The sequence below is a fragment of the Neofelis nebulosa genome, chromosome 3 (genome assembly GCF_028018385.1).
Source record: "Neofelis nebulosa isolate mNeoNeb1 chromosome 3, mNeoNeb1.pri, whole genome shotgun sequence".
NCBI classification, from domain to species: Eukaryota; Metazoa; Chordata; class Mammalia; order Carnivora; family Felidae; genus Neofelis; species Neofelis nebulosa.
This window is the reverse complement of record NC_080784.1, coordinates 135,652,138-135,677,589: the sequence shown is the minus strand read 5'-3', so window position 1 is coordinate 135,677,589 and position 25,452 is coordinate 135,652,138. Positions and strand designations below refer to the sequence as shown.

The window sequence follows — 25,452 nt, the reverse complement described above, 5'->3', positions numbered from 1 at the left end:
AACCACAGGAGGTACTCTGAGTAGGATTACTTTTTTTAGACAGCTTTACTGAGATATAATTGACATACCATAAAATTTACCCTTTTAAAATTTACCTTCAGTGGTTTTTAGTATAGGTACAGAGTTGTGCAACCATTGCCGCAACCTAAATTTCATAACATTTTCATCTGGGTAGAATTTTGTTAGCTCCAAGCTGTTTATACCCCACCCCAATTACAGCATGTTTCCTCACTCTGAGTCTTGTATGCTCTCTCCTCTCTGGCTGCTGTCTCAGAGTGACAGCCAAAACCTGTAGATTCCTGAAGTATCAGGCACCAGTCTATGGTGTCCTCCTTTTGGTGAACTCCCTAACACCGGGGAAGCGCTCCTGGGGGTTCCATTGAGGCCTCTTTTGCTGGCTAGATGTTAAACAAAGGCACCTTCCTGCATCCCTTCTACTTTGAGGGAGACATGAAAATCAGTACAACTATCTTCAAAGAAATTCCTCACATGTAATGTTCTCTGTACTCTTTATACCTTATGTGTAGGTTTTAGAGCTATCTAACCAGTTCTCAGACATATTACTTTGGAAATTTGCTGCAGGGTAGACTTACTCACAAATCCTGTTGGGTATCTGATTCCTAATAGTATCTTGACGCATCTGTTGAAACTTCCAATTCAATACAGTATTTTACGTAGAAGATAATAACTCCTATCTCTTAGAAAGGAATGAAGCTTATTATTTTTTAAAAAATAAATATGCTGCCATTTAATAAAGTGAATATGAAACTGGGAGTTTTTTGGGGGAAGGGGTGTTTGAATAAATAATCACTTCTATACAAGCTAAATAAAAATGACTTTGGCTTTTTCTAAGCAGTATCTTCTGTCTTCCCTTTTAACTACCACATTGTTGCACTTAAGTACACACCCCTCAAGGTAGACTCTAAGCATCAAATGCTATGGTAAATATTTGAAAAGAAAAGTAACAGGACAAGGCTGACCTCATTTGTAGCTGGAGTTGCTTTTTTTTCAGTCTGGGTTAAAGTATCATAAATGTAATTTGAAACAAAATATTAGCTATTCTTGTTAGTTGAGTAAACAAAATCAACTTTTCTCTAAAACAGCTGTTTTTTGTTGGTTAATTTTAAAATTTAATGGTTATAATTACAGAAAATAAGCATTTAACATTTTTCACTCCCTCTAGCTTCTTTGCTAAACCCATCTGCTTCTACCTACCAGTAGATACACATTATGCTCAAATTGGTTAGTTTGGATAGAAATCTTAGTGATCATTGTAAGGAATAATTTTCTTTTCAAGGAATGTCAATGTAGGACACTTTATATAGATGATATCGACTCCCCCCACCCCCTGCCTTCATAACAAAAATAGAATTATTGAACACCGTAGAAAACCTTAAAATTTATTAATATTATCACCCACTTAATTTAATGCCATTGAAAAAGATTGTCCCTACAAAAATGTCACCACAGAGTCAACCTCCTGATTTTTTATTAATTCAGCCTCTACAGAGTTAGATTACAAAGCATGTTTACAGGAATAACCCTTTTCCCTGCCATAGCCACCCCAAAATGGCAATGTTGTTACTATTATTATTATTCCCATGTCACGGATAGAAAACTGAGGTTAGAGGTGAAATGGTCTTTCCAGGGGCAAATGGTAAGTTGGCAGCAAAGTTGGGTCTGAAAGTAGTTAAGTCCATCAGTGAAAAATTTTATAGTTATACTGTATATATTGAAGATGTAGAAATCAATTAGTGAGTAGAAGAAATGTGTTCCATCTTATTTCAGCTTCATGCACCATGGCTGTAGAAGCTCTTCTCTACTCTTTTTTACCTGGGATGGATAGGATGAAGCCTGGAAGTATAATCTGAAAGGCCTTCAGTTCTGCTCTGATTTAATCATCCACACTTTGGTGCCTCCTGGTACCTTCAAGTCTCTCTCTTCTGCCATGAAATAGTCACCACCTATTTTCCAGTTCAGGCTCTGAAGCTGATCCTGTTGGGCTAGGGCAAGTAGTTATTTTGAGATTTTTTTTCCCTCTAATTCTTCTATCCTCCATGAGTTTAAGCTGTAGGATTATGTTTAGATTAAAGGCCATATTGAGAAATTAGGTAGATAGGAACCTCAGTCTCGCATCACTGATGTAGAACTTTCACCACTACAAATGCAGTGCAAGTTGCTGATATGTACCCCTTCTGTTTCCTTTGTTTCTTAGGTAATATGCACGTGTCACTAGCTGAGGCCCTGGAGGTTCGGGGTGGACCTCTGCAGGAGGAAGAAATATGGGCTGTATTAAATCAAAGTGCTGAAAGTCTCCAAGAATTATTCAGAAAAGGTAAGTTTTTTTTGTTTTTCTGGGGTTTTTGTTTGTTTGTTTGTTTGTTTGTTTTTCTGTTTGTTTTTTTTTTAATCAGGTAGCTGAAAAGGGCAAAGTATAGAAGGAATACTTCCCCTTATCTTTCTTTGGGCTAAAAAAAGCTCAGATATCTGAGCTTCAATATCTGAGAACATCTTCTATGTCCCTGATACTGTGCTAGGTGCTGAAAGTATAATGGTGATCAAAACCAAAAACATTCCCTGTCTGGAGCTTGTAATCCAGTGTAGAAAATAACTATTAGTAAAATACTTATATAAACAAATGTGAAAAATGCAACCATGACAACGGCTACAAAGGAGGGGATTCAGTGATTCTATGAAAACCTGTAATAGGTTTGACCTGGTCATGGGGACGAAAAGGAAGGTTCCCTGAATAAGTCATCTCTGAGCTAAGATCTGAAAGAAAACAAGTTAACCATATGAGAAGGAGGGGGAAAGGTTCCTGGCAAAGGGGATAATATGTGCATCCCTGTAATTCTAAATTGGGTTAATGTGGACCGAATAACTAATTAGTTTGGTGCTTCCCTGTAGAGACAGTCACCTGGTCCAAATGACTGTGTAGCATTTTGGAGCTAGAAAAGTTAGGGAGTCACTCTTTGTCCAAACACATTTAATACTATACTGAAAGTCTCCACGTGAAGACTTTGAAAATGGTGTTTGCCATCCATTCACTCCACATGGCCAACTCCTATTTAGAATAGGAAAGATACCAAGCTTCATCTAAAAGAAGAATTAAACTGTAAAATTGATTTGCATGATATAATCAAGCACAGTAAACATTACAGAAATGGGGGCAGATTTGAGTGTATAGTAGTTCTCAAAGTATGGTCTCTGGATGAGGAGCATCGGCATCACCTGAAGCTGGTTAGAAATGCAAATAATGCAGACCCACACTAGACCTACTGAATAAGAAACTCTAGGGGTAGAGCCCAGCAATTTGTGTTTAACAAGTCCTTAAGGATATTCTAAAACGTGTGTTAAAATTTGAGTCATTGTACAGTGGAATTGCTAAAGACATGAACCATGGGAACCTTTTGGAAGGTGTAGGGGTAACCACTGATTGAGTGTAGGAAGGTCTAGAGAAGAAAGGAAGAATTTTGGGGACAGATGGTAAAGCTTTGTTATTGTTGCTATTACTTTCTAACCCTGGGACAGGGATTTAAAATAGTGTTACGGCCCACCTAATTCTGCTAGAACCTAGATGTTTGAAGATCTTTGATTAGAGTTAGGATTAACCTAAAGAAAATTTATTCATTTTCTCTAATGCCGCTTACCTAAAATCTAGCTATGTTAAGTAGACTTTGTTGTTTTGTTTGCTTCATTTTAATTTTGGGGAAAATTTGGAAGTATAGACACTCTGGAATATAGAGCGGTAACCATGCTCCATAGATGCTGTTGAAGGAAGGGTATGTTGGTGACATTCCTTAATTAATTAACAAAAGTCAATTTAATATTTAAGAAACAGTTCTTGCTTGTGAGGTAGATCCTCTTACTTGCCTTACTTGTCTATTGGGAAGATCCCAATAAACAGAGGATGAGACTATTGCCCTTAAGGATTCATTCAGATCAGACAGATGCATGTGGAGAGTTTACTACTTCAAAACTGTGCCAAATGAGTGATTGGGATGATAAGTACCACAGATGTTCAAAGGAAGGAGAGATAATACCTCTTTTTATTATAGTAATGGCAGGATCACTGCCCTGTTCATGATTCATGCAATATAAAGCATCTTCCACACTGTGAATGCTTAAGGAGTTTTCTTCTTTCAAATTTTGAAATGTTAATAAAGGTTTTATTGTCTGAATGTAAAGTACTTGTAATTAAGATGCAATTATTGCATAACATATTGACACATTACAGAGAAGAGACTTACTGGATGTGTTATAAAATTAATTGTGAGGCAGTTATATTTTAGACACTGTTCAGTGGGGGCTGGTTACCATAGGGCCTTCAGTTCAATTCACAGGGTAACATCAGTAATAGAGAGAAATTGCATTTGGCTTCTTTGGCAGTCTGGGAATTGCCAACTATTATATTTGCCAACTGGGAAATTTGTACTTCTTTGGAGGAAATTTATGCTTATTTGATTTAGTTTATCTGAAATCTCTGTAGTTTTTCATTCCTCGTTTTGATAGCACAATGTCTTTTTGGCACAAGTTCATCACCTGTTATAACAAATTGAAATAAAATAATTATTAGTTTGCTGATTTTGTGAATGAATGGTGTTGGTCTTGGTTTTCTATTAGACACCCTTATGAATATAAAACTAAGAATGGTGGAGGGTGGAAGCAAGTAGAATACAATGGTCCTTAAGAAGTTTGTTTTTCTAAAATGTATTTTCTCAGTTTTATCTTTCTGTGTCTATTACATAAACCTTAGTTTTGGCTCTTTTGGCGTTTTTTCTTCTTGAATTTGTATATTGCTCCTATGTCATTTTCAGTATGTAAGTGCAAGTTTGCATTCTTATGAATACAAGGCTGGAAATAAACATTTCTGCTGGGGGATTATTGAACACAAATCAAGAAAATGTTGTTTCTTTATCTTTTTGAGCCTCTTAGCAATTTAAGTCGTTTAGACTTTTTTAAAACAAAATGTTGGTGGCTGTTATTCAAGAATAATGATATCTAAGCATGACCTTATTGAAAGACACCATATGTAAATGAGTTTCTCTTCAGAGAAGGAAAAATATAAAACTTTATTATTAAAATGTGCAATCTATGTTGACTATTTCTTAAAATTTTTTGAGTTTTTTTTGTGGCCTTGCATATGGTCTATTTTGTAAAATATTCTGTGGGAATTTGAAAAGAATATATATCTTCTATTTCTAGGATACAAATTAAGTTGGTTAATATTCATGCTTTTAAATTTTTTCTGTAACCATAGTTAACTTTTTTCTGTTTGAGTTTATTTTTATTTATTTTGAGAGAGACAGAGTGTGCGCTCACGCAAGCCCGGGAGGGGCAGAGAGAGGAGACAGAATCTTAAGCAGATTCCATGCTGTCAGCGCAGAGCCTGACACAGGGCTCAGACTCACAAACCATGAGATCATGACCTGAGCCAAAGTCAAGAGTCGGCCACTTAACTGACTCAGACACCCAGGCGCTCCCATAATTACTTAAAAAAAAATTTTTTTTTTTACATTTATTTATTTCTGAGAGACAGAGAGACAGAGCATGAGCAGGGGATGGGCAGAGAGAGAGACACACACACACACACAATCTGAAGCAGGCTCCAGGCTCCGAGCTGTCAGCACAGAGCCCAACGTGGGGCTTGAACCCACAAACCGTGAGACCTGAGCCGAAGTCGGACACTTAACCGACTGAGCCACCCAGGCGCCCCTCCCATAATTACTTTTTATACTTAATCTGTCAAATTCATAGAGATAGTTAAAATCTCCCATTATAGTAATGTCTATGCCTATCTTCTTACTACTGCCAGCATGTGTTTTCATGTTATTTTGTATGGTACATATAATGGCTAATGACTAATGACTAATTTAAATGGACTGAATATTTTATCAATATAAAATAAGGCTTTTTTTCCCCTTTTTACTACTTATTGACTTAAATTCTATCTGGTCTGCTCTTAATATTGCTACATCTTCTTCCTTTTCCTCACCATTTACCTAGTATATCTTTTTTCCTTCTTTATTTTCAGACTGTATTGCAATTTAGGTATCACTTATAAATAGTAGACAGCTAGATTTTATACTTTTTTTGCCTATTTTTTAATTAGGAAATTAAATGTGGCCAGTGAAATGAAAGTTCTGGAAGAATTTCATTAAGGGTCCTTCCATACTATGACTTTCTACTTGTGTGCTTCTCAGTCCACTTTATAAATTGATTGGGAGGCATAGCTAATGCCAGAAAATAGATATACATTTAAGATTTTAGCTTTTACATCATGGATGAACTCATGCAAGACTCAGTGGTCCTAGATAATGAAAAAACAATTCCATTCTCATGTGCATTCTAGATAATCTTTAGAACTGAAATTATTGCTGCCTTGGAAAATTTAGTTTACAATTTTTTTAGTTCCCCAAGACTGTGATTTTTTATTCTTAGTTATGGAACTGTTGCTCTTTGAAGAAAACAGATGTTTTGAATCTAAGGGATTTCAAAGTATTAGGGTGGATGATTGGTTGTTGCTAAAGTTGCTGCTTCATGACTAATCAGAGGAAAAGAGACAATCTTCCTTTATGAATCAAAGATATAAATCCCTTTATATGTAGTCATTTCTGGTTCCCTATTTATTAAGTAATAATTAGTGAAATTAGTAAATTAGTTACAAAGATAATAAAATAAAGCATTTTGATAAAGTGCTAAAAAACAAACATTCACTGTCTAAATAAAAACATTCAAAGAGTTACCAGCAAGTATCCTTAGAAAATTAAGAAGACTAGGGGCGCCTGGGTGGCGCAGTCGGTTAAGCGTCCGACTTCAGCCAGGTCACGATCTCGAGGTCCGTGAGTTCGAGCCCCGCGTCAGGCTCTGGGCTGATGGCTCAGAGCCTGGAGCCTGTTTCCGATTCTGTGTCTCCCTCTCTCTCTGCCCCTCCCCCGTTCATGCTCTGTCTCTCTCTGTCCCAAAAATAAAATAAAAAACGTTGAAAAAAAAATTTTTTTAAGAAGACTATGTTATATTTCATATTCTTTTTGGGAAACAAATCTGAATAAGGTTGCAGAGAGCAGGGCATATAGACTCCTTTGGCTCTATTTCATGTAAACACTTGCTTATTATATGCATGAGTGAAAATACATTACAACAGATATCTGGGACAAATATCAAATAAACTTCTCTGTTCTTATTGAAAAGTGTTTAAAAATTAGAGTTTTGGAATACCTTTTTAAAAAAGTCTTATGAGAGAATTGCCTATTATTTTATTATCAAAATTAAGTGAAATATTAGGTTTGTTATTTTTTGTTGTTGTTCTGTGGAATTGCTTTCATGAATAAATACTTTCAGGGAAATTTTCTTGCTACTAAAAATGAAAAATAACATACCAGAAACATATAAACTTAGAACCACACATACATATGTTTTTTTAATTTATGGAATCAAACTCTTTGAGCTGGAAAGATCTTAACCCATTTCACCTAATCATTTTTAGAGATAATGAAATAAGGCCCAGTTTAAATGACTTGTAAGAATATTGGCAGAGCAGAAATAATATAACTATTTTAAAATAAGTCATTGTCATCCGGATGGCCAACAGGCACATGAAAAGATGTTCAACGTCGCTCCTCATCAGGGAAATACAAATCAAAACCACACTCAGATACCACCTCACGCCAGTCAGAGTGGCCAAAATGAAGAAATCAGGAGACTATAGATGCTGGAGAGGATGTGGAGAGACGGGAACCCTCTTGCACTGTTGGTGGGAATGCAAATTGGTGCAGCCGCTCTGGAAAGCAGTGTGGAGGTTCCTCAGAAAATTAAAAATAGACCTACCCTATGACCCAGCAATAGCACTGCTAGGAATTTATCCAAGGGATACAGGAGTACTGATGCATAGGGGCACTTGTACCCCAATGTTTATAGCAGCACTCTCAACAATCGCCAAATTATGGAAAGAGCCTAAATGTCCATCAACTGATGAATGGATAAAGAAATTGTGGTTTATATACACAATGGAATACTACGTGGCAATGAGAAAGAATGAAATATGGCCTTTTGTAGCAACGTGGATGGAACTGGAGAGTGTGATGCTAAGTGAAATAAGCCATACAGAGAAAGACAGATACCATATGGTTTCACTCTTATGTGGATCCTGAGAAACGTAACAGAAACCCATGGGGGAGGGGAAGGGAAAAAAAAAAAAGAGGTTAGAGTGGGAGAGAGCCAAAGCATAAGAGACTGTTAAAAACTGAGAACAAACTGAGGGTTGATGGGGGGTGGGAGGGAGGGCAGGGTGGGTGATGGGTATTGAGGAGGGCACCTTTTGGGATGAGCACTGGGTGTTGTATGGAAACCAATTTGACAGTAAATTTCATATATTAAAAAATAAATAAATAAATAAATAAATAAATAAATAAAAATAAATAAATAAAAAAAAATAAAAAATAAATAAATAAAATAAGTCATTGTGAGCAGTACCTATTTAAAGCCATAAAATTAATTCATGTATACATGACAGTAAAGTTTTAAAATTGATAACTTTCCTATGAGCATATCACCAGGATGTTTAGAGAAATAATATTAGATGACAAAAGTGACATCACTTCAGATTCTACACATTTTAAAAGAATAATAAGGGAAAGTTATGACCAAAGGTATTGAAAAAATTGAAATGGAAATTGAAATTCAGTGCTGGAATTGAAATACACACCTTATAGATAAAGAAGATGTATATATGTACAATGAAATATTAGTCATCAGAAAGAATGAAATCTAGCCATTTGTAAGAAGTGGATGGAGCTAGTGTGTATTACACTGAGGTAAATAAGTCAGAGAAAGACAAACACCAATGATTTCATTAATGGGTGGAATTTAAGAAACAAAACAGAAGAACATATGGGAAGGGAGGAAAAAAGAGAGAGGGAAACAAACCATAAGAGACAGTTATGTTGGAGAACAAACTGAGGGTTGATAGAGGGAGATGAGTGGGAGAAGGGCTGGATGGGTAGTGGGTATTGAGGGTACTTTTAATGAGCACTGGGTGTTGTGTGTAAGTGATTACTCAAACCAATAATGCACTGTATGCTAACTAACTAGAAATTAAATAACAATTTGAAAAGAAAAATATCACAATGGTATTGGATAGATCCATAGCAACATTGAATGCCATATCACAATGGAGTGATGTCTTCAAATTACTGAGGAAGCATTCTTTCCAAGCCAAATCATCAATCAAATGTAAGTATCAAATAAAGACATTTGCAAACATACAGTGTCTCAAAAAATGTACCTTCTATACACCATTTTTTAAAGAAGCTATTACAAAACAAAGGAACAAACAAATAAACAAAAATGGAAGACCCTGGGTTGAAGGTGCATGATATATGCACAGCCGAGAAGTGAAGGTAAATCCTGGGCTGATAGCGGTTCAAAAATCCTAGAACATGTCTAATTTAAAGAGCAGGAGACAAGAAGCCTCCATTAAGATGTCTTTCAGGGAAAAAGAACTACTAATCATTTTCAGAGAGGTTTAACAATTCTTTGGAGGGTATAGGAAGGGCAATGAAAATGAAGCAAATGACTACTAATCAGCCTTCTAAAGATATTTGATTTATTAATTTGTGTATACATATTGCTTTCATACAACATTAACTTTAAAATACTTGCACAAGAATGCAAAATGCAAAGATATCATTATATCACTGTATGTTATATCACAAAATTAAAAATAATCTAAATGTCAGTAGGAGTATGATTATATTATGGTACTGCCAAATGAGAGATTACTATGTATCCTTTAAGAAGGAGAGAGAATCTGGATGTGTACTAAATGAGAGCTAGATATATGTTTAAAGGGGAAGAAGGGAACAGGTTCAAAACTTGGCTACATAATGTGATCCTGTTTTTTAAAGTAAAAAAAATTCTTCTAAATATATATTACCTTTAGACATTGAAAAACAAAAAATTGGGGAACTTTGGATTTTTACTTCCTAATTAAATTTTTTTGTATTGAATTGTTTACAATGAGGATGGCCTTTGTGTACTCACAAAAATCAACACAGATGAATTTTTACGAAGATTACTTTTGAGCATAGAAGTCAATTTTTCCATACTTTCATTTAACAAAATTCACTCATCAAACTATTGTGTTTGGTATTGGGGAGACAGAGATGAATAAAGTATATTTTCTGTATTTAATTAAAAAAACAAAATGGACACCTTAAAAGACAAAAACTACCAAAGCCCATTCAAGAAAAGTAGATAACCTGGATTGCCCTATATCTATGAAGATGAATGGATGTATATTTTTAAATGTTCCACAAAGAAAACCCCAGGTCCACATTGCTCCACTAGAGAATTCTAAGAAGTTATAAAGAAATAATAATAATTTTATATCAAACACTTGAAGAAAATTGAAGAGGATCAAATACTTTCCAACTAATTCTGTGAGGTCAACATTAATATCAGAATCAGATAAACCCATTAGAGGAAATAAAACTGTAAACTAATATATCTCATGAATGTAGAAGCAAAACTTTTTAACAAAATTTTAACAAATTGAGTCCAATAATATATAAAAATGTTAATATATCATGACCAAGTAGATCCCAAAAATACAAGACTGGCTAACCATTCACAAATAAATCAGTGTAATTCACCATATTTATAAACTATAGAAGCAAAACCACATATTCATCTCAGTAGATGCAGGAAAAAAATTTAATAAAATCTAACATCCATTCCTGATTAAAAAAAACAAAAAACAAAACAAAACAAAAAAACCTCTCTGCCAACTGGAAATAGAAAAGAACTACTTCAACTTGATAAGGGAATCTACAAAAAACCTATCACTAACATCATACTTAATGGTGAAACAATGAATTTCCCCCCCCCTGAGATTATGAATAAGTCAAGGGTGTCTGCTATCATTATTTATACTGAACATTGTGCTCAATGTTCTAACCAATGCAATAAAGCAAGAAAAGAAATGGAAGGTATCTGGATTAGAAAGAGGTAAAACTATATTTATTTGAAAGCAACATGGTTATCTACATAGAAAATCTGATAGATCTACCAAAAAAGAAATGCATTAGAACTAATAAGTGACTTTAGTAAGTTACAGGACACAAGATTAATATACAAAAATGAATTGTATCTTTACATAGTAGCAATGAACAATCAGAAATTTAAGTTTTTAAAAAGCATATTAAAATGATAAAAGGAGATTAGAAGATGGTGGGCAGAATAGGAGGACTGTAGGCTCACCTCATCTCATGGATACAACTAGATAACTATCAAATCATCCTAAATATCCCAGAAATTGCCCTGAAGACTGGCAGAACTCCACAACTAAAGGTAGAGAAAAAGCCACATCAAAGAAAGTAGGAAGTGTGGAGACATTACTTGGGAGACAGACAGATTGGCTGCTGTACTGGGGAGGGAGCCATAGTTGCAGAAAAGAGTGAGAAACAGTCCAGCACAGAGGGGAGCACACAGGGAAAACAAATCCTCATAGCAATTGGCTTGGAAAGGGAAAGAGCCTGAATTTCATGAGTTCTTGCAACCAGTGGGGTATAAAGCCTGGACTTTTAAACGTCACTGGCTTGGCTCTGAGAGAGCTTGAGCAATATTGGGGCTGCTCTTGGAGAGAAGGTAGGCAAACAGCCTACAAATATATAGCATGGAAAACAATGATCTGAAGAGCACCTGAGGCACACATTGGGGAGGTTATTTACTCATTTTGGAGTGTGTCCCAGAGAGACTGCATTTAGGGAGAGACCCCTCTGAGAAAAAAGGAACTGACTGGCACCATTTTGTGCCCCTGGCACTAGGCATAAGCACAAGGCCAGCTGCAGGAAGAGCTCAGGGCCTACATTCACTATCTAACTTGTTCACACCGAGCCAACCCCCACCCTATGCTCCGGTGGAACCACCGCTCCCAGTCACATTGGCCTTAGTCCCAGCACAGTGGGCCCGTTCTCCCAGAACACTGGCCCAAACCCCAGCCAATACCACATTTCCCCACACGAGAGTTTTGCAGAGCCTCAGTTCCTGCCATGGTGGCAACAGGTTTTATTTCACAAACAGACAAGAGCACATCTGGTTACAATGTACCACATTCAGACCAGAGACCAAACATGCCCACAGCAGTCAAAGAAAGCCTCTGCAGAAAACTGGCCTGAAGGACAAAGTGTCCAGGACAAAACATGAGAGTACATGCTGCCTACATTGGAAATATTCCCAGAAGAGCCAGACCTTGGGAAACATGAGACATTACATGGCAGGGCACTCCAGGACCTCTTCTTTATAAGGCCATTATCCTCAAGAACAGGAGACATACCTGATTTTTCCTAACATAGAGAAACAGGCACAGACTTACACAAAATAAGAAGACAGAAAATATATCCCAAATGAAAGAACAGGACAAGGCAATGGCCAGAGACCTAAGCAAAACATAAAAGTAACATGCATGATAGAGAATTTAAAATAATGGATCATAAGGATACTCACTGGAATTGAGAAAAGAGTGGAAGACACTCTTTCTTGACACAGAGATAAGGAATAACATAGTATAGATAAAGGGCTCAATAAATGAAATGAGAAACATGCTTGATGGAATGAACAGCAGGCTGGAAGAGTAGAGGAATGAATTAGAGACCTAGAAGAGAGTAATGGAAAGTAATGGAACTGAACAAAAGAGAGGAAAAAGAATTATACAAAACAAGAATAGACATAAGGAACTCAGTGATTCCATCAACCGTAATACCATTCTTATTATAGGAGTCCCAGAAGAAGAAAAGACAGAAAATAGGGCAGAAAATTTATTTGAAGAAATAATAGCTGTAACTTCTTTAATCTGGGGAAGGAAGCAGATGTTCAGATCCAGAAGGCACAGAGAATTCCCATCAAAATCAACAAAAGCAGGCCCACACCAAGACATATTGTAATTAAATTGTCAAAGTATGGTAATAAAAAATTCTAAAAGCAGCAAGACAAAAGAAAACAGTAACTTAAAAGGGAAACCCCAGAAGGCCAGCAGGAGATTTTTCAGCAGAAACTTCATGAGCCAGAAGGGAGTTGCATAATATATTTAAAGTTCTGGGTGGCTCAGTCGGTTGAGCCTCTGACTTCAGCTCAGGTCATGATCTCACGGCTTGTGAGTTGGAGCCCCGCGTTGGGCTCTGTGCTGACAGCTCAGAGCCTGGAGTCTGCTTTGGATTCTGGGTCTCCCTCTCTCTCTGACCCTCCCCCATTCATGCTCTGTCTCTGTCTCAAAAATAAATAAATATTTAAAACAAAATTAAAGTGCTTAATAGTAAAACTCTGCAGCCAAGAATACTCTATCCAATATGATTATCATTTGGAATAGAAGTAGAGCTACAGAGTTTCCTAGACAAACAGAAACTAAAGGAGTTCATGACCACTAAGCCAGCCCTGGAAGAAATAGTAAAGGGGAATCTTTAAATCAAGAGACCAGAAGTGACAGGATAAGGTGTGAAACATAAAAACAGTAAAAATGAATATTTCTGTGAAAAATCATTCAAGGAACTCACAAAATAAAAGGATGTAAAATATAAGAACATATACCTAAAAATGTTGGAAGGAGAGGAGTAAGGAATGGATTGCAACTTAAACAACCATCAACTTAATATAGACTGCTGTGTGCAAAAGAGGTTACATACAAACCTAATGGTAACCATATATCAAAACCCCCTAATCTGCAAAGAATAAAGAGAAAGAAATTCAAATATATCACTAAAGAAAATCTACTAAACATGAGAGAAAGACAATAAAGGATCAGAGAAAATCTTTAGAAACAATCGCAAACAAGTAATAAGATGGCAATAAATACATATCTATCAATAATTACGTTGAATGTAGCCAGAGTAAATGTTACAATCAAAAGACATAGAGTGACAGAATGGATTAAAAAAAAAAAAACAAGACCCATCTGTATGCTGCCTATAAGAGACTCATTTTAGACATAAATACAGCGGCAGATTGAAATGAGGGGATGAAGAAATACCTATCATGCACATGGATGCCAAAATAAGGCTGGAATACTAATACATATATTGGACAAAATACACTTTAAAACAAAGACTATAACAAGAAGCAAAGAAGGACACTATGTATAATAATAAAGGGGACAATCCAACAAAAAGATATCATAATTGTAAATATTAATCCAATATAGGAGCACACAAATACATGGAACAGTTAATAACAAACATAAAGGAACTAACTGATAATAATACAATAATAGTAGGTGACTTTAACACCCTACTTAAATCAGTGGATAGACCATCTAAACAGAACATCAAGAAGGAAACAATGGCTTTGCATGACACACTGGATCAGATCGGTTTAACAGATATATTCAGAACATTTCATCCCAAAAAAAGCAGAATACAGTGTTCTTTTCATGTGCATATGGAACAGTCTCCAGAATAGATCATGTATTAGCCCACAAAGCCAGCCTCAACAAATTCAAGATAGAAATCATGCCATGCATATTTTATGACCACAATGCTATAAAACTAGAAGTCAACCACAAGAAAAATATGTGAATCTCACAAATACATGGAGGTTAAATAACATGCTACTCAACAATAAATGGGTGAACTAGGAATTAAGAAATAAAAAAAAAAGCACATGGTAACAAATGAAAATGAAAACACAATGGTCCAACACCTGTGGGATGCAGCAAAAGCAGTTCTAAGAGGGAAGTTTATAGCAATACAGGTCTACCTCAAGAAGCAAGAAAAATCTCAAATAACAACCTTGCACCTAAAGGTGCCGGCAGGGGGCTGGGGGACTAAAACCAGTGGAAGGAAAGAAATAATCAAAAACTCCCAAACAAAAGTCCAGAACCAAACTGCATCTCAGGTGAATTCTACCAAACATTTACAGAAGAGTTCATACCTATTTTCAAACTATTCCAAAAATAGAAGGGTAAGGAAAACTTCCAAATCATTCTATAAGGCCAGCAATACCCTGATACCAAAACCAGATAAAGACACCATGGGGCAGGGGCGGGGTGGAGGAAGAGGACTACAAGCCAATACTCTGATGAACAGAGATGCAAAAATCTTCAGTAAAATACTAGCAAGCCAAATCCAACAATAGATTTTAAAAAATCATTAACCACAATCAAGTGGGATTTATTCCTGGGATGCAAGGGTGGTTCAGTATTCACAAATCAATCAGTGTGATACATCATATCAATAAGAAAAAGGACAAGAGACATGATCATTTCAGTAGATGTAGAAAAAGCATTTGATAAAGTATAATATCCATTCATGATAACTCAGCAAATTAGGTTTAGAAGGACCTATACCTCCACATAATAAAGACCAAATATGAAAAACCCACAGCTAACATCATCCTTAATGGGGAAAAACTGAAAGCTTTTCCGCTAAGGTCAGGAACAAGACAAGGATGTTTATGCTCACCATTTTTATTCAGCAGTCCTGGAAGTCCTCGCCACAGCAATGAGACAACAAAAAGAAAAGGAATCCAAATGGGTAAGGAAGAAGCTTTTTCACTATTTGTAGATGACATGATACTATATATAGAAAATCTGAAAGACTCCACCAAAAAATCTGCTTGATCTGATAAATGAATTCAACAAAGTTGAAGGAAACAAAAGCAATGTACAGAAATCTCTCACATTTCTATACACCAATAATAAAGCAGCAGAAAGAGAAATTAAGAAAGCAATGCCATTTACAATTGCATAAAAAATAATAAGATACCTAGGAATGTACCTAATCAAAGAGGTAAAAGACCTGTACTCTGAAAACTATAAAATACTGATGAAAGAAACACAAGGAAATGACACAATGAAATGACACAAGGAAATGGAAAGACATTCCATGTTCATGGATTGGAAGAATACTGTTAAAATGTCTACAATACCCAAAGCAGTCTACACACTTAATGGAATTCCTGTCAAAGTTCCAGCAGTGTTTTTTACAGAACTGGAACAACTTGTGTGGAACCATGGAAGACCCCTGAATAATGAAAGCAATCTTAAAAAAGAAAAGCAAAGCTGAGGCATGACAATCCCAGACTTCAAGTTATATTATAAAGTTGTAGTAAAAAAAACAGTATGGCACTGACACCAAAGTAGACACATAGATCAATGGAACAGAGTAGAAACCTAGGAATAAACCCACAACTATATGGTCCATTAATCTTCAACAAAGCAGGAAATAATACCCAACAGGAAAAAGACCCTGTTTAAAAAATGATGCTGGGAAAACGGGGCAGCAAATGCAAAAGCAAGAAACTAGTCCATTTTCTTATACCATACACAAAAATAAGGTCAAAATGGATTAAAGACCTAAATATGAGACAGGAAACCATTAAAATTCTAGAGGAGAGTGCAGGCAGTAACCTTTTTGACATCAGTCGTAGCAACATTTTTCTGGATATGTCTACTAAGGCAAAGGGAACAAAAGCAAAAATAAACCATTGGTACTACATCAAAATAAAAAGCATCTGCACAGCAAAGGAAGCCATCAGTAATACTAAATGGTATCCTATGGAATGGGAAAATTTTTTGCAAATGACATATATGATAAAGCGTTAGTATCCAAAATATATAAAGAACTTATACACCTCACACTCAAAAAACAAATAACTCAATTAAAAAATGGGCAGAAGACATGAGTAGATATTTCTTCAGGGAAGACCTACAGATGACCAACAGACACATGAAAATATGTTCATCATCACTTACCATCAGCGAAATGCAAATCAAAGCTACAATGAGGTATCACTTCACACCTGTTAGAATGACTAAAATCAACAACCCAAGAAACACAGTTGTTGGTGAGGGTGTGGAGAAAAAAGGAACACCCGTGCACTGTTGGTGGGAATGCAAACTGGTGCAACCACTGTGGAAAACAGTATACAGGTTCTTCAATAAGTTGAAGATAGAAGTACCCTATGATCCAGCAATTGAACTATTGTGTATTTACCCAAAGAATACAAAAACGGTAAATTCAGAGGGAATACATGCACCCTTATGTTTATAGCAACATTATTTATAATAGCCAAGATATGGAAGTAGCCCAAGTGTCCATTGATTGATGAATGGATAAAGAAGAAGTGGTGTATATAGCAATAGGATGTTATTAAGCCATAAAAAGAATGAAAATTTGACATTTGCAACAACATGGATGGAGCTAGAGAGTATAATGCTAAGCAAAATAAATCAGTCAGAGAAAGACAAATGCCATACCATTTTACTCATATGTGGAATTTAAGAAACAAAACAAATGTGCAAAGGGAAGAAAAAAAGAGAGACAAATCAAGTAACAGACTCTTGATTATGGAGAAAAAACTGATAGCTACCAGACGGGAGGAGGGTGGGAAAATAAGTTAAATAGGTGATGAAATTTAAGGGGTACACTTGGTGTGATGAGCACAGGGTGATATGTGGAATTGTTGAATCACTATGTTGTACACCAGAGACTAGTAGAACACTGTATGTTAACTAACTGGGATTAAAATAAAAACAGATAATCAAAAAAAAAATGTAAAGTGTAAGTTGTGAAGTAAAAAAATATGAAACCATTAGGAATAAATCTGACAAAAGATGTGAAGACTTATATAATGAAAACAAAAACGATGTTGAGAGAAATTAAGGAATATCTAAATAAATGGAGAGCTATGCTGTGTTCATAGATTTAAAAACTCAATATTGTCAAAATTCTTTGAATTGTCAAGTCTATAGATTCAGTTGAGTCCCAGTGAGCATTTTTTGTAAAGATTGGTGAGTTGATTCTAAATCCCTATAGAAATTTAATGGACTTAGAATGGCCAAAACAACATTGAAAAAAGAACATTTTGGAAACTCACATTACCTGATTTTAAGACTTATAAATTACAGCAGTCAATGGGATATTATAGAGTCTATGAAGAGACCCATATTCATATGCTTGTTTTTGGACAAAGATACAAAGTATGATTCATGAATGGTGCTATAACCACTGGATATCCATTAAATTTTATTCTTACCTCATGCTACAGACAAAATTAATTTAAACATGGATCATAGATCTAATTATAAAACTTAAAATTACAGAAGTTTGGGGAAAAAGCATAGGAGACCATAACTGTGACCCTGGGTCACAAAGACTTCTTAGACATGATACCAAATGCATGATTCATAAGACAAAATAGATAAAATGCAGTCCAGAATTAAAACATCTACTCTTAACACATTATTAAGAAAATAACAGAAGTCACAGGCTGGGAGAATATGTTTGTAAATGATATAAGTGATAAAAGGTTTGTATCCAGAATATATAAAGAATTTTAAAACTCAGTAGTAAGAAGAACATGACCCCCCCCCCCAAAATGGGTCAAAAGATTTGAATAGTTCACCAAAGAAGATACACAGATTTCAGATTTCAAATAATTTGAAATTTATTAGTCTCCAGGGAAATACACAAATCTCAGTATCATTAGTCATCAGAAAAGTAATAAGATTAAAGCCACAAAGAGATATTACTACACATCTATTGGAGTGCTTAAATTAAAAGGTTGACCATACCAGGAATTGGCAAGGAGTTGGGGGAACTGGAGCTTTCATTTACCATTAGTGGAGATATAAAATGATATAATTTCACATTTTGGATGCTTTTAACAATTTCTTTAAAAGTTAAATATATACTTACCATGTATATTTCTAAGCATTTATCCCCCCAAAATTAAAACCTACCTCCATCCAAAGACTTGCATGTGTATGTTCATCTTAGCTTTATTTGCAGTAGGCAAAATCTGGAAACAAACCAAATTCTATCAACAGGTGAATGGATAGACAAACTGTGGTATGTCCATGTAATAAACACTATACAGCAAGGAAAGGGGGTAAACTATTGATACATGCAGCCATGTGGATTAATTTCAAAATAATTATGCTGAGTGAAGGAAGTCAGACCATAGAAAACTGTATTGTATGGTGCTAATCTAAAATTCTAAAATATGAAAACTATAATGATAAAGGAGATAAGTAGTTACTTGGGGATGAGAGGTACAAGAAGGGATAGGATGCAGGAATTACAAAGTTTGTGAGGAAAATTTTCAGAGGTGATAGATAAGTTTATTATCTTGATTGTGATAATAGTTTCACAGATATATTCGTATCAGAACATCAAAGTGTACTCTTTCAGTATATGTAGTTATTGTGTGTCAATTATGCTTAATAAAGCTACTTTAAAAATATATCAAACATTCTGTAACCATTATTTTTAAATTTAGAACTTGCCTTTTTTTCTTATTCATTTGAAACTCTGTGTTTTTAAAAGAAAATCTTTTCTGGGGCACCTGGGTGGCTCAGTCAGTTAAGTAGCTAACTCTTGATTTCTGCTCAAGTCATGATCTCACAGTCATGAGATCAAGTCCCACGTTGGGCTCCTTGCTAAGCATGGAGCCTGCTTAAGATTTTCTCTTTCTCTAGCTCTCTCTCTCTCTCTCTCTCTCTCTCTCTCTCTGTTTCTGCCCCTCCCCCCTGCTTGTCTCTCTATCTCTCAAAAAAAAAAATGTTAATTAAAAAAAAATAAAAAATCTTTTCCAGTCGAATGCTGACTCTGACTGCCTTGGTTTATTTTTCTCTTCATTAATCAAACAGCAGAAGTAGATTCCCCACCTTAAAAAATTAATATCATCGGGGCGCCTGGGTGGCTTGGTCAGTTATGCGTCCAACTTCGGCTCAGGTCATGATCTCACGGTCCGTGAGTTCGAGCCCCGCATCAGGCTCTGTGCTGACCGCTCAGAGCCTGGAGCCTGTTTCAGATTCTGTGTCTCCCTCTCTCTCCGCCCCTCCCCTGTTCATGCTCTGTCTCTCTCTGTCTCAAAAATAAATAAACGTTAAAAAAAATAAATAAAAAATTAATATCATCTAATTCTAAGAATAGAATCATCTAATATGTATATATAAATTAGTATATTAAGTTTAATATATTAAAATGATTAAAGATATGAGGGGAAAAACAAAGTTCAAGACACTGAAAATTTAAAAAATAGGTAGTGCTACAGGCTGTATTTTGTTTTCTCAAGAGTCATATATTGAAGTCCTATCCCCCAATACCTCACAATATGATTGTATATGGAGGTGGGTCTTTAAAAGGTTAATTAAGTTAAAATGAGGTTATTTGAATGGGCTCTAATCCAATATGACTGATGCCTTTATAAGAAGAAGAAATTAGGACATACACACACAGGGCAAAGACTATGTGAGGACACAAGGAGAAGATGGCCACTAACAAGACAAAGATAGAGGCCTTAACCAGAAAGCCCTATTGGCACCATGCTCTTAGATTTCTAGACTCCAGAATTGTGAGAAAATTCATTAATTGAAGTTACTCAGGCTCTGATATTTGTAATGGTAGCCTTAGCAAATTAACACAAGTAGGATGAAAAAAAGTTAAATAAAACATCTAGAAATTAAATAAATAGATCCTAAATTTATAACCTCATAGGAGATCTTTAACAGCAGTTGACACAGATACTTTTTTCTTTGTAAAGAGAAAATTAGTAATATGGACATAGAACTGAGGAGTTCACCTGGATTTAAAAATACAAGGGAGTTAAGGTTCACGGAAGATTGAATGAGAAGGTCCAACATACCTCTAATATGAGTTCCTAAAGAAAGCTCTAGAGAAAATGAGAAAGAGAACAATAAGTGAAAATATAGTAGTAGAGAATTTTTCAGAGTTGATTAAATACATAAATCTATATTCTAGAAGTTTAAATCATAGTCAAAATAAAAATATATCCATACCTAGATTTGTGGGCTTGGACATACAGGACACAATAGATAAAGAGAAGATTTTTAAAGCCATCAGAAAAGGAAAGATGGATTATTTACAAAGAAAAAACAGGCTAATAGCAGACTATATAGCAGCAACAATAAATTAGAATTTGGTAAGATATTAAAACTGCTATGAGAATGTGTTATAATTATTTTAAAAATAGTAAAACAGAAAATCATTGAAGAATAATAACCTAGAGCAACAATGTCCAATGGCAATACAATATGTCATATATATATAATTTAAAATTATCTAGGAGCCACATTTTAAAAGGTTAAAAAAGAAATAGATGAAGTTAATTTTAATATATTTTGTTTTATCCGATATATTAAACTGTTCTAATATGTAACCAATATAAAAATATTAATAAGATATACACTTTTTTATACTAATGTAAAATCTGTTTTACACTCACAGCCCATCTGAATTCAGACTCTAAATTTCATCCAAAATATTTAGGTTTTATACAATGATTGATAAAAAAAATTTGTATACTCAAGTTGTTGTGAGCATACTTTTATTTGTTTGTTTGAAGTTTATTTACTTTTGAGAGAGAGAAAATAGGGGAGGGGCAGAGAGAGAAAATCCCATGCAGGCTCAGCATTGTCAGCAGAGAGCCCAACATAGGGCTGACTTCATGACTGTGAGATCATGACCTGAGCTTAAATCAAGAGTTGAATGCTTAAGTAAGGGAGCCACGCAGGGGCCCTGCAAGCAAACTTTTTAAAGTTTCCCAGTAAATGATTAAATATTCATTTTAAAATTTAAATATAATGTAAAATTTAGTTCCTCAGTTATGCTAATCATATTTCTACTTCTTTAAGGCCGTATGTGGCTAATGGCTACTGTACTAGAATGTGCAGATAGAATTTAATGTCCTCCTAAACTGTGGTTGAAGAAACAGGTCAAAACAAAAGCATTTTCACATAAAAACTGAATATTTACCATCAACAAAACATCATTGAGGAAACTATTAAAAGATGTATCTCAGGAAGAAGGAAATGTAGCCCAAAAGGAAGAAGAATACTTCCAGAAGGAATGATAAGCAGAATAATTCATTAACTTGACAGTAACTCTAAATAGGCATTGGCTATATTAAAACATGAATAATAATGATGTCAAATTTAAAATTGTGAATAAAATAATGACATTTAGACTAGGATAGATGATAGAAGGCAAAACAGTTTAAGAGTTTGACTTATGAGAATGGTAGGTTTATTGACCATTTTTAGACCTTGCATAATCAAATATCCTTAAACTTTTGAAGGATGATCACAAAACAAAAAGAAATGTAAAACTTCCAATATGGTAGAACCACATGCATGAGAAGGGAGACAAAGCACTGAACTTCAAACTGATTTCCTGGTTTTGTAAACCTTTGCAGGAAATATAGAAAGTTCTTATGGATTAAAAGCCTTTGAGTAAATCTTTGTATAGTCTGTGCAGCTTTTAAAAGACCAAATCCTAACTAGTCTCTTTATATTACATTCCTAATTATCTACAATCATAATTTTCTTGATTAACAGGGTGTATCAGTTGTCTTGACAAGCTACATCTTGCCTTGCCTTTTTAAAGCCACAATGAACAGGTCCTTCAAGTTAAATGTGTTGGAGCCAGACAACATTACCCCATTTTCTCCCTGGAAACAAACTATAAAACATGAAATTAATATCTAGCATTCTTAAAATGAATAATGTCCCTTGCTTAACAAGTGTAACCACCCCCCACCCCCAGAAAATACACAGTCAATACACTGTTTTGATTTGAAATTTTTTTGGCTCTAGATGTGACAGACTATTTTATAAACTTAAAGTCATACAGGGCGCCTGGGTGGCTCAGTAGGTTGAGCCTCCGACTTCGGCTCAGGTAATGATCCTGTGGTCTGTGAGTTCGAGCCCCACGTCGGGCTCTGTGCTGACAGCTCAGAGCCTGGAGCCTGCTTTGGATTCTGTGTCTCCCTCTCTGCCCCTCCCCCACTCTTCGCACGTGCTTGCTCTCTCTCTCTGTCTCTGTTTGTCTCTCTCCCTCTCTCTCAAAAATAAACAAACATTAAAAAAAAAAACGCTTAAAGTCATACATTTATGAAGGAAAGTTGCTACAGATCATGCTTTCTAGCCTCATCCTAGGCTGATAAATACAATTTTACTCACCATATATATTGTTTAAATTTTATAGTTACAGGATTTTAAAAAATATATATTGAAGTATAATATATATAGTAAAGAGCGTTATTCTTTTTCTTTTTTGTAACTGGATGTTTGTACCTCTTAATCGGCTTCACAAGAACATTATTGTTAATTGTACAGCTTGATGAATTTTATGAAAGTACACACCCGTGTAACAACCACCCAGATCAAGATATAGAACATTTCCAGGACCTGATAACGTCTCCCTCATGCTTTCCTAGTCAATTATTTTTTTATAATGTTTATTTATTTTTGAGAGAGAGAAGGATCATGTGCAGGGGAGGGGCAGAGAGGAAGACACAGAATCCAAAGCAGGCTCCAGGTTCCAGTGGACAGCGGAGTCCAACGCGGCGCTCAAACCCACCAACCAGGAGATCACGACCTGAGCAGAAGGGGGGATGCTTAACCGACTGAGCCGCCCAGGTGCCGCCGCCCTTTCTTTTTGAGTGTAGTTAACATACAATATTATATTAGTTTCAGGTATATAGCATGGTGATTCAACTTCTCTATATGTTATGCTATGCTCAACACAAATGTAGCTACCACCTGTTGCCATACAACACTCTTACAATGTTATTAAGTATACTGTGCTTTTTATTCCCATGACTTACTCATTCCATAACTGGAAGCCTGTATTTCCCACTTCGCATCACTAATTTGCCCACCCTCCACCTCCCTCCCTTTTGGCAGGCATCAGTTTATTCTCTGTATTTATAGATCTGATTCTGATTTTTTGTTTCTTTATTTGTTTTTTAGTTTCCATATATGAGTGAAGTGATATGGTATGTGTCTTTCTTTTTCTGACATATTTCACTTAGCATAATACCCTCTAGGTCATGTTGTCACTAATGGCAAGATCTCATCCGTTTTGTGGCTGGGTAATATTCTGGGGTCTGTGTGTGTGTGTGTGTGTGTGCATGCGCGTGCGCGCCACATTTCCTTATCCATTTGTCTATCAGTGGTCACTTATGTTACTTCCATATCTTGGTTATTATAAATAATGCTACAGTAGACAGAGGAGTGCCTGTAACTTTTTGAATTAGTGTGTTCATTTTCTTTTGCTAAGTACCCAGTAGTGGAATTACTGGATCATATAGCGTTTCTATTTTTACTATTTTGAGGAACCTCCATACTATTCTCCACAGTGGCTGCACCAATTTACATTTCCACCAGTAATGCGTGGGGGGTTCCTTTTCTCCACATCATCCCAACACTTGTTATTTCTTGTATTTTTTAACTATTCTGACAGGTGCAAGATGCTATCTTGCTATAGTTTTGATTTGCATTTCCCTGCTGATAAGTGATGTTGACCATGTTTTCATTTATGTGTTGGCCATCTATATTTAGAAAATGTCTTTTCAGGTCGTCTGTCCATTTTTTAATAAGATTGTTTGGGTTTTTTTGGTGTTGAGTTGTAAAATTTCTTTTTATATTTTGGATATTAACTTGTTATTGGTTATATCATTTGCAAATATCTTCTTTTCAGTAGGTTGGCTTTTAATTTGTTGATGGCTTCCTTTTCTTTTTTTTTTTTTAAATTTTTTTTTAACGTTTATTTATTTTTGAGACAGGGAGAGACAGCATGAATGGGGGAGGGTCAGAGAGAGAGGGAGACACAGAATCAGAAACAGGCTCCAGGCTCTGAGCTGTCAGCACAGAGCCTGATGCGGGGCTCAAACTCACGGACCGCGAGATCATGACCTGAGCCCAAGTCGGATGCTTAACCGACTGAGCCACCCAGGCGCCCCGATGGCTTCCTTTTCTATGTAGTCCCAAGAGTTTATTTTTGCTTTTGTTTCCCTTGCCTTAGAAAATATACTTAGAAAAATGTTGCTACAGCTATGTCAAAGAAATTTTTCCCTGTGTTCTCTCTAGGATTTTTATGGTTCAGGTCTCAATCCATTTTGAATTTATTTTTGTGTATGGTGTAAGAAAGGTGTTTCTTCTTTTGCATGTAGCTGTCCAGTTATCCCAGCACCATTTGTTGAGGAGAGTCTTTTCCCAATTATTATATTCTTGCCTTCTTTTTTGTATATTAATTGGGCATGTAAGTATGGGTTTATTTCTTTTCCTAGATAATCCTTGGTTACCAAGAGTAATCATTATTATGGCATGTTATTATGGCATAGATAGATTTTGCCTGAATTTAAACATCATACAAATAGAATCATACAATGTAAATTAAACTCTTTTCTATCTGATTTCTTTTAGTCAACATTTGAGATTTAACATTCTGTAACTAAGCTTTTTAAAGAAAGCATTCTACAATTAATTCTCTATTCCTGTTCTCAAATATAGAAATTAAAAAGGGGCTTTATGTCTTGTATCATTTAGTAACAGGTTAAGATTTTTACCTTCTTGGGGTGATGTGTATCAGTCATTCTTTACGTTTCCACAAGAAATGTTTCCTTTTGGAAATGGAACTGTTTACCATTCAAACATGC

At 35.4% G+C, this 25,452-nt stretch overlaps 1 protein-coding gene across 8 annotated transcripts in view; it reads left to right on the top strand.

Annotated features, from left to right (window-relative positions):
- The window catches only part of PTPN13 (protein tyrosine phosphatase non-receptor type 13), a 235,138-nt gene that overhangs the window by 54,215 nt on the left and 155,471 nt on the right, over positions 1 to 25,452 (top strand). For all 8 annotated transcript variants that reach the window (XM_058719585.1, XM_058719587.1, XM_058719586.1 and 5 more), the window contains exon 2: positions 2,216 to 2,335. In XM_058719585.1, coding sequence (XP_058575568.1) covers positions 2,221 to 2,335 — 115 coding nt within the window. In that variant the 5' untranslated portion in view covers positions 2,216 to 2,220. The remainder of the gene's footprint in view (positions 1 to 2,215; positions 2,336 to 25,452) is intronic.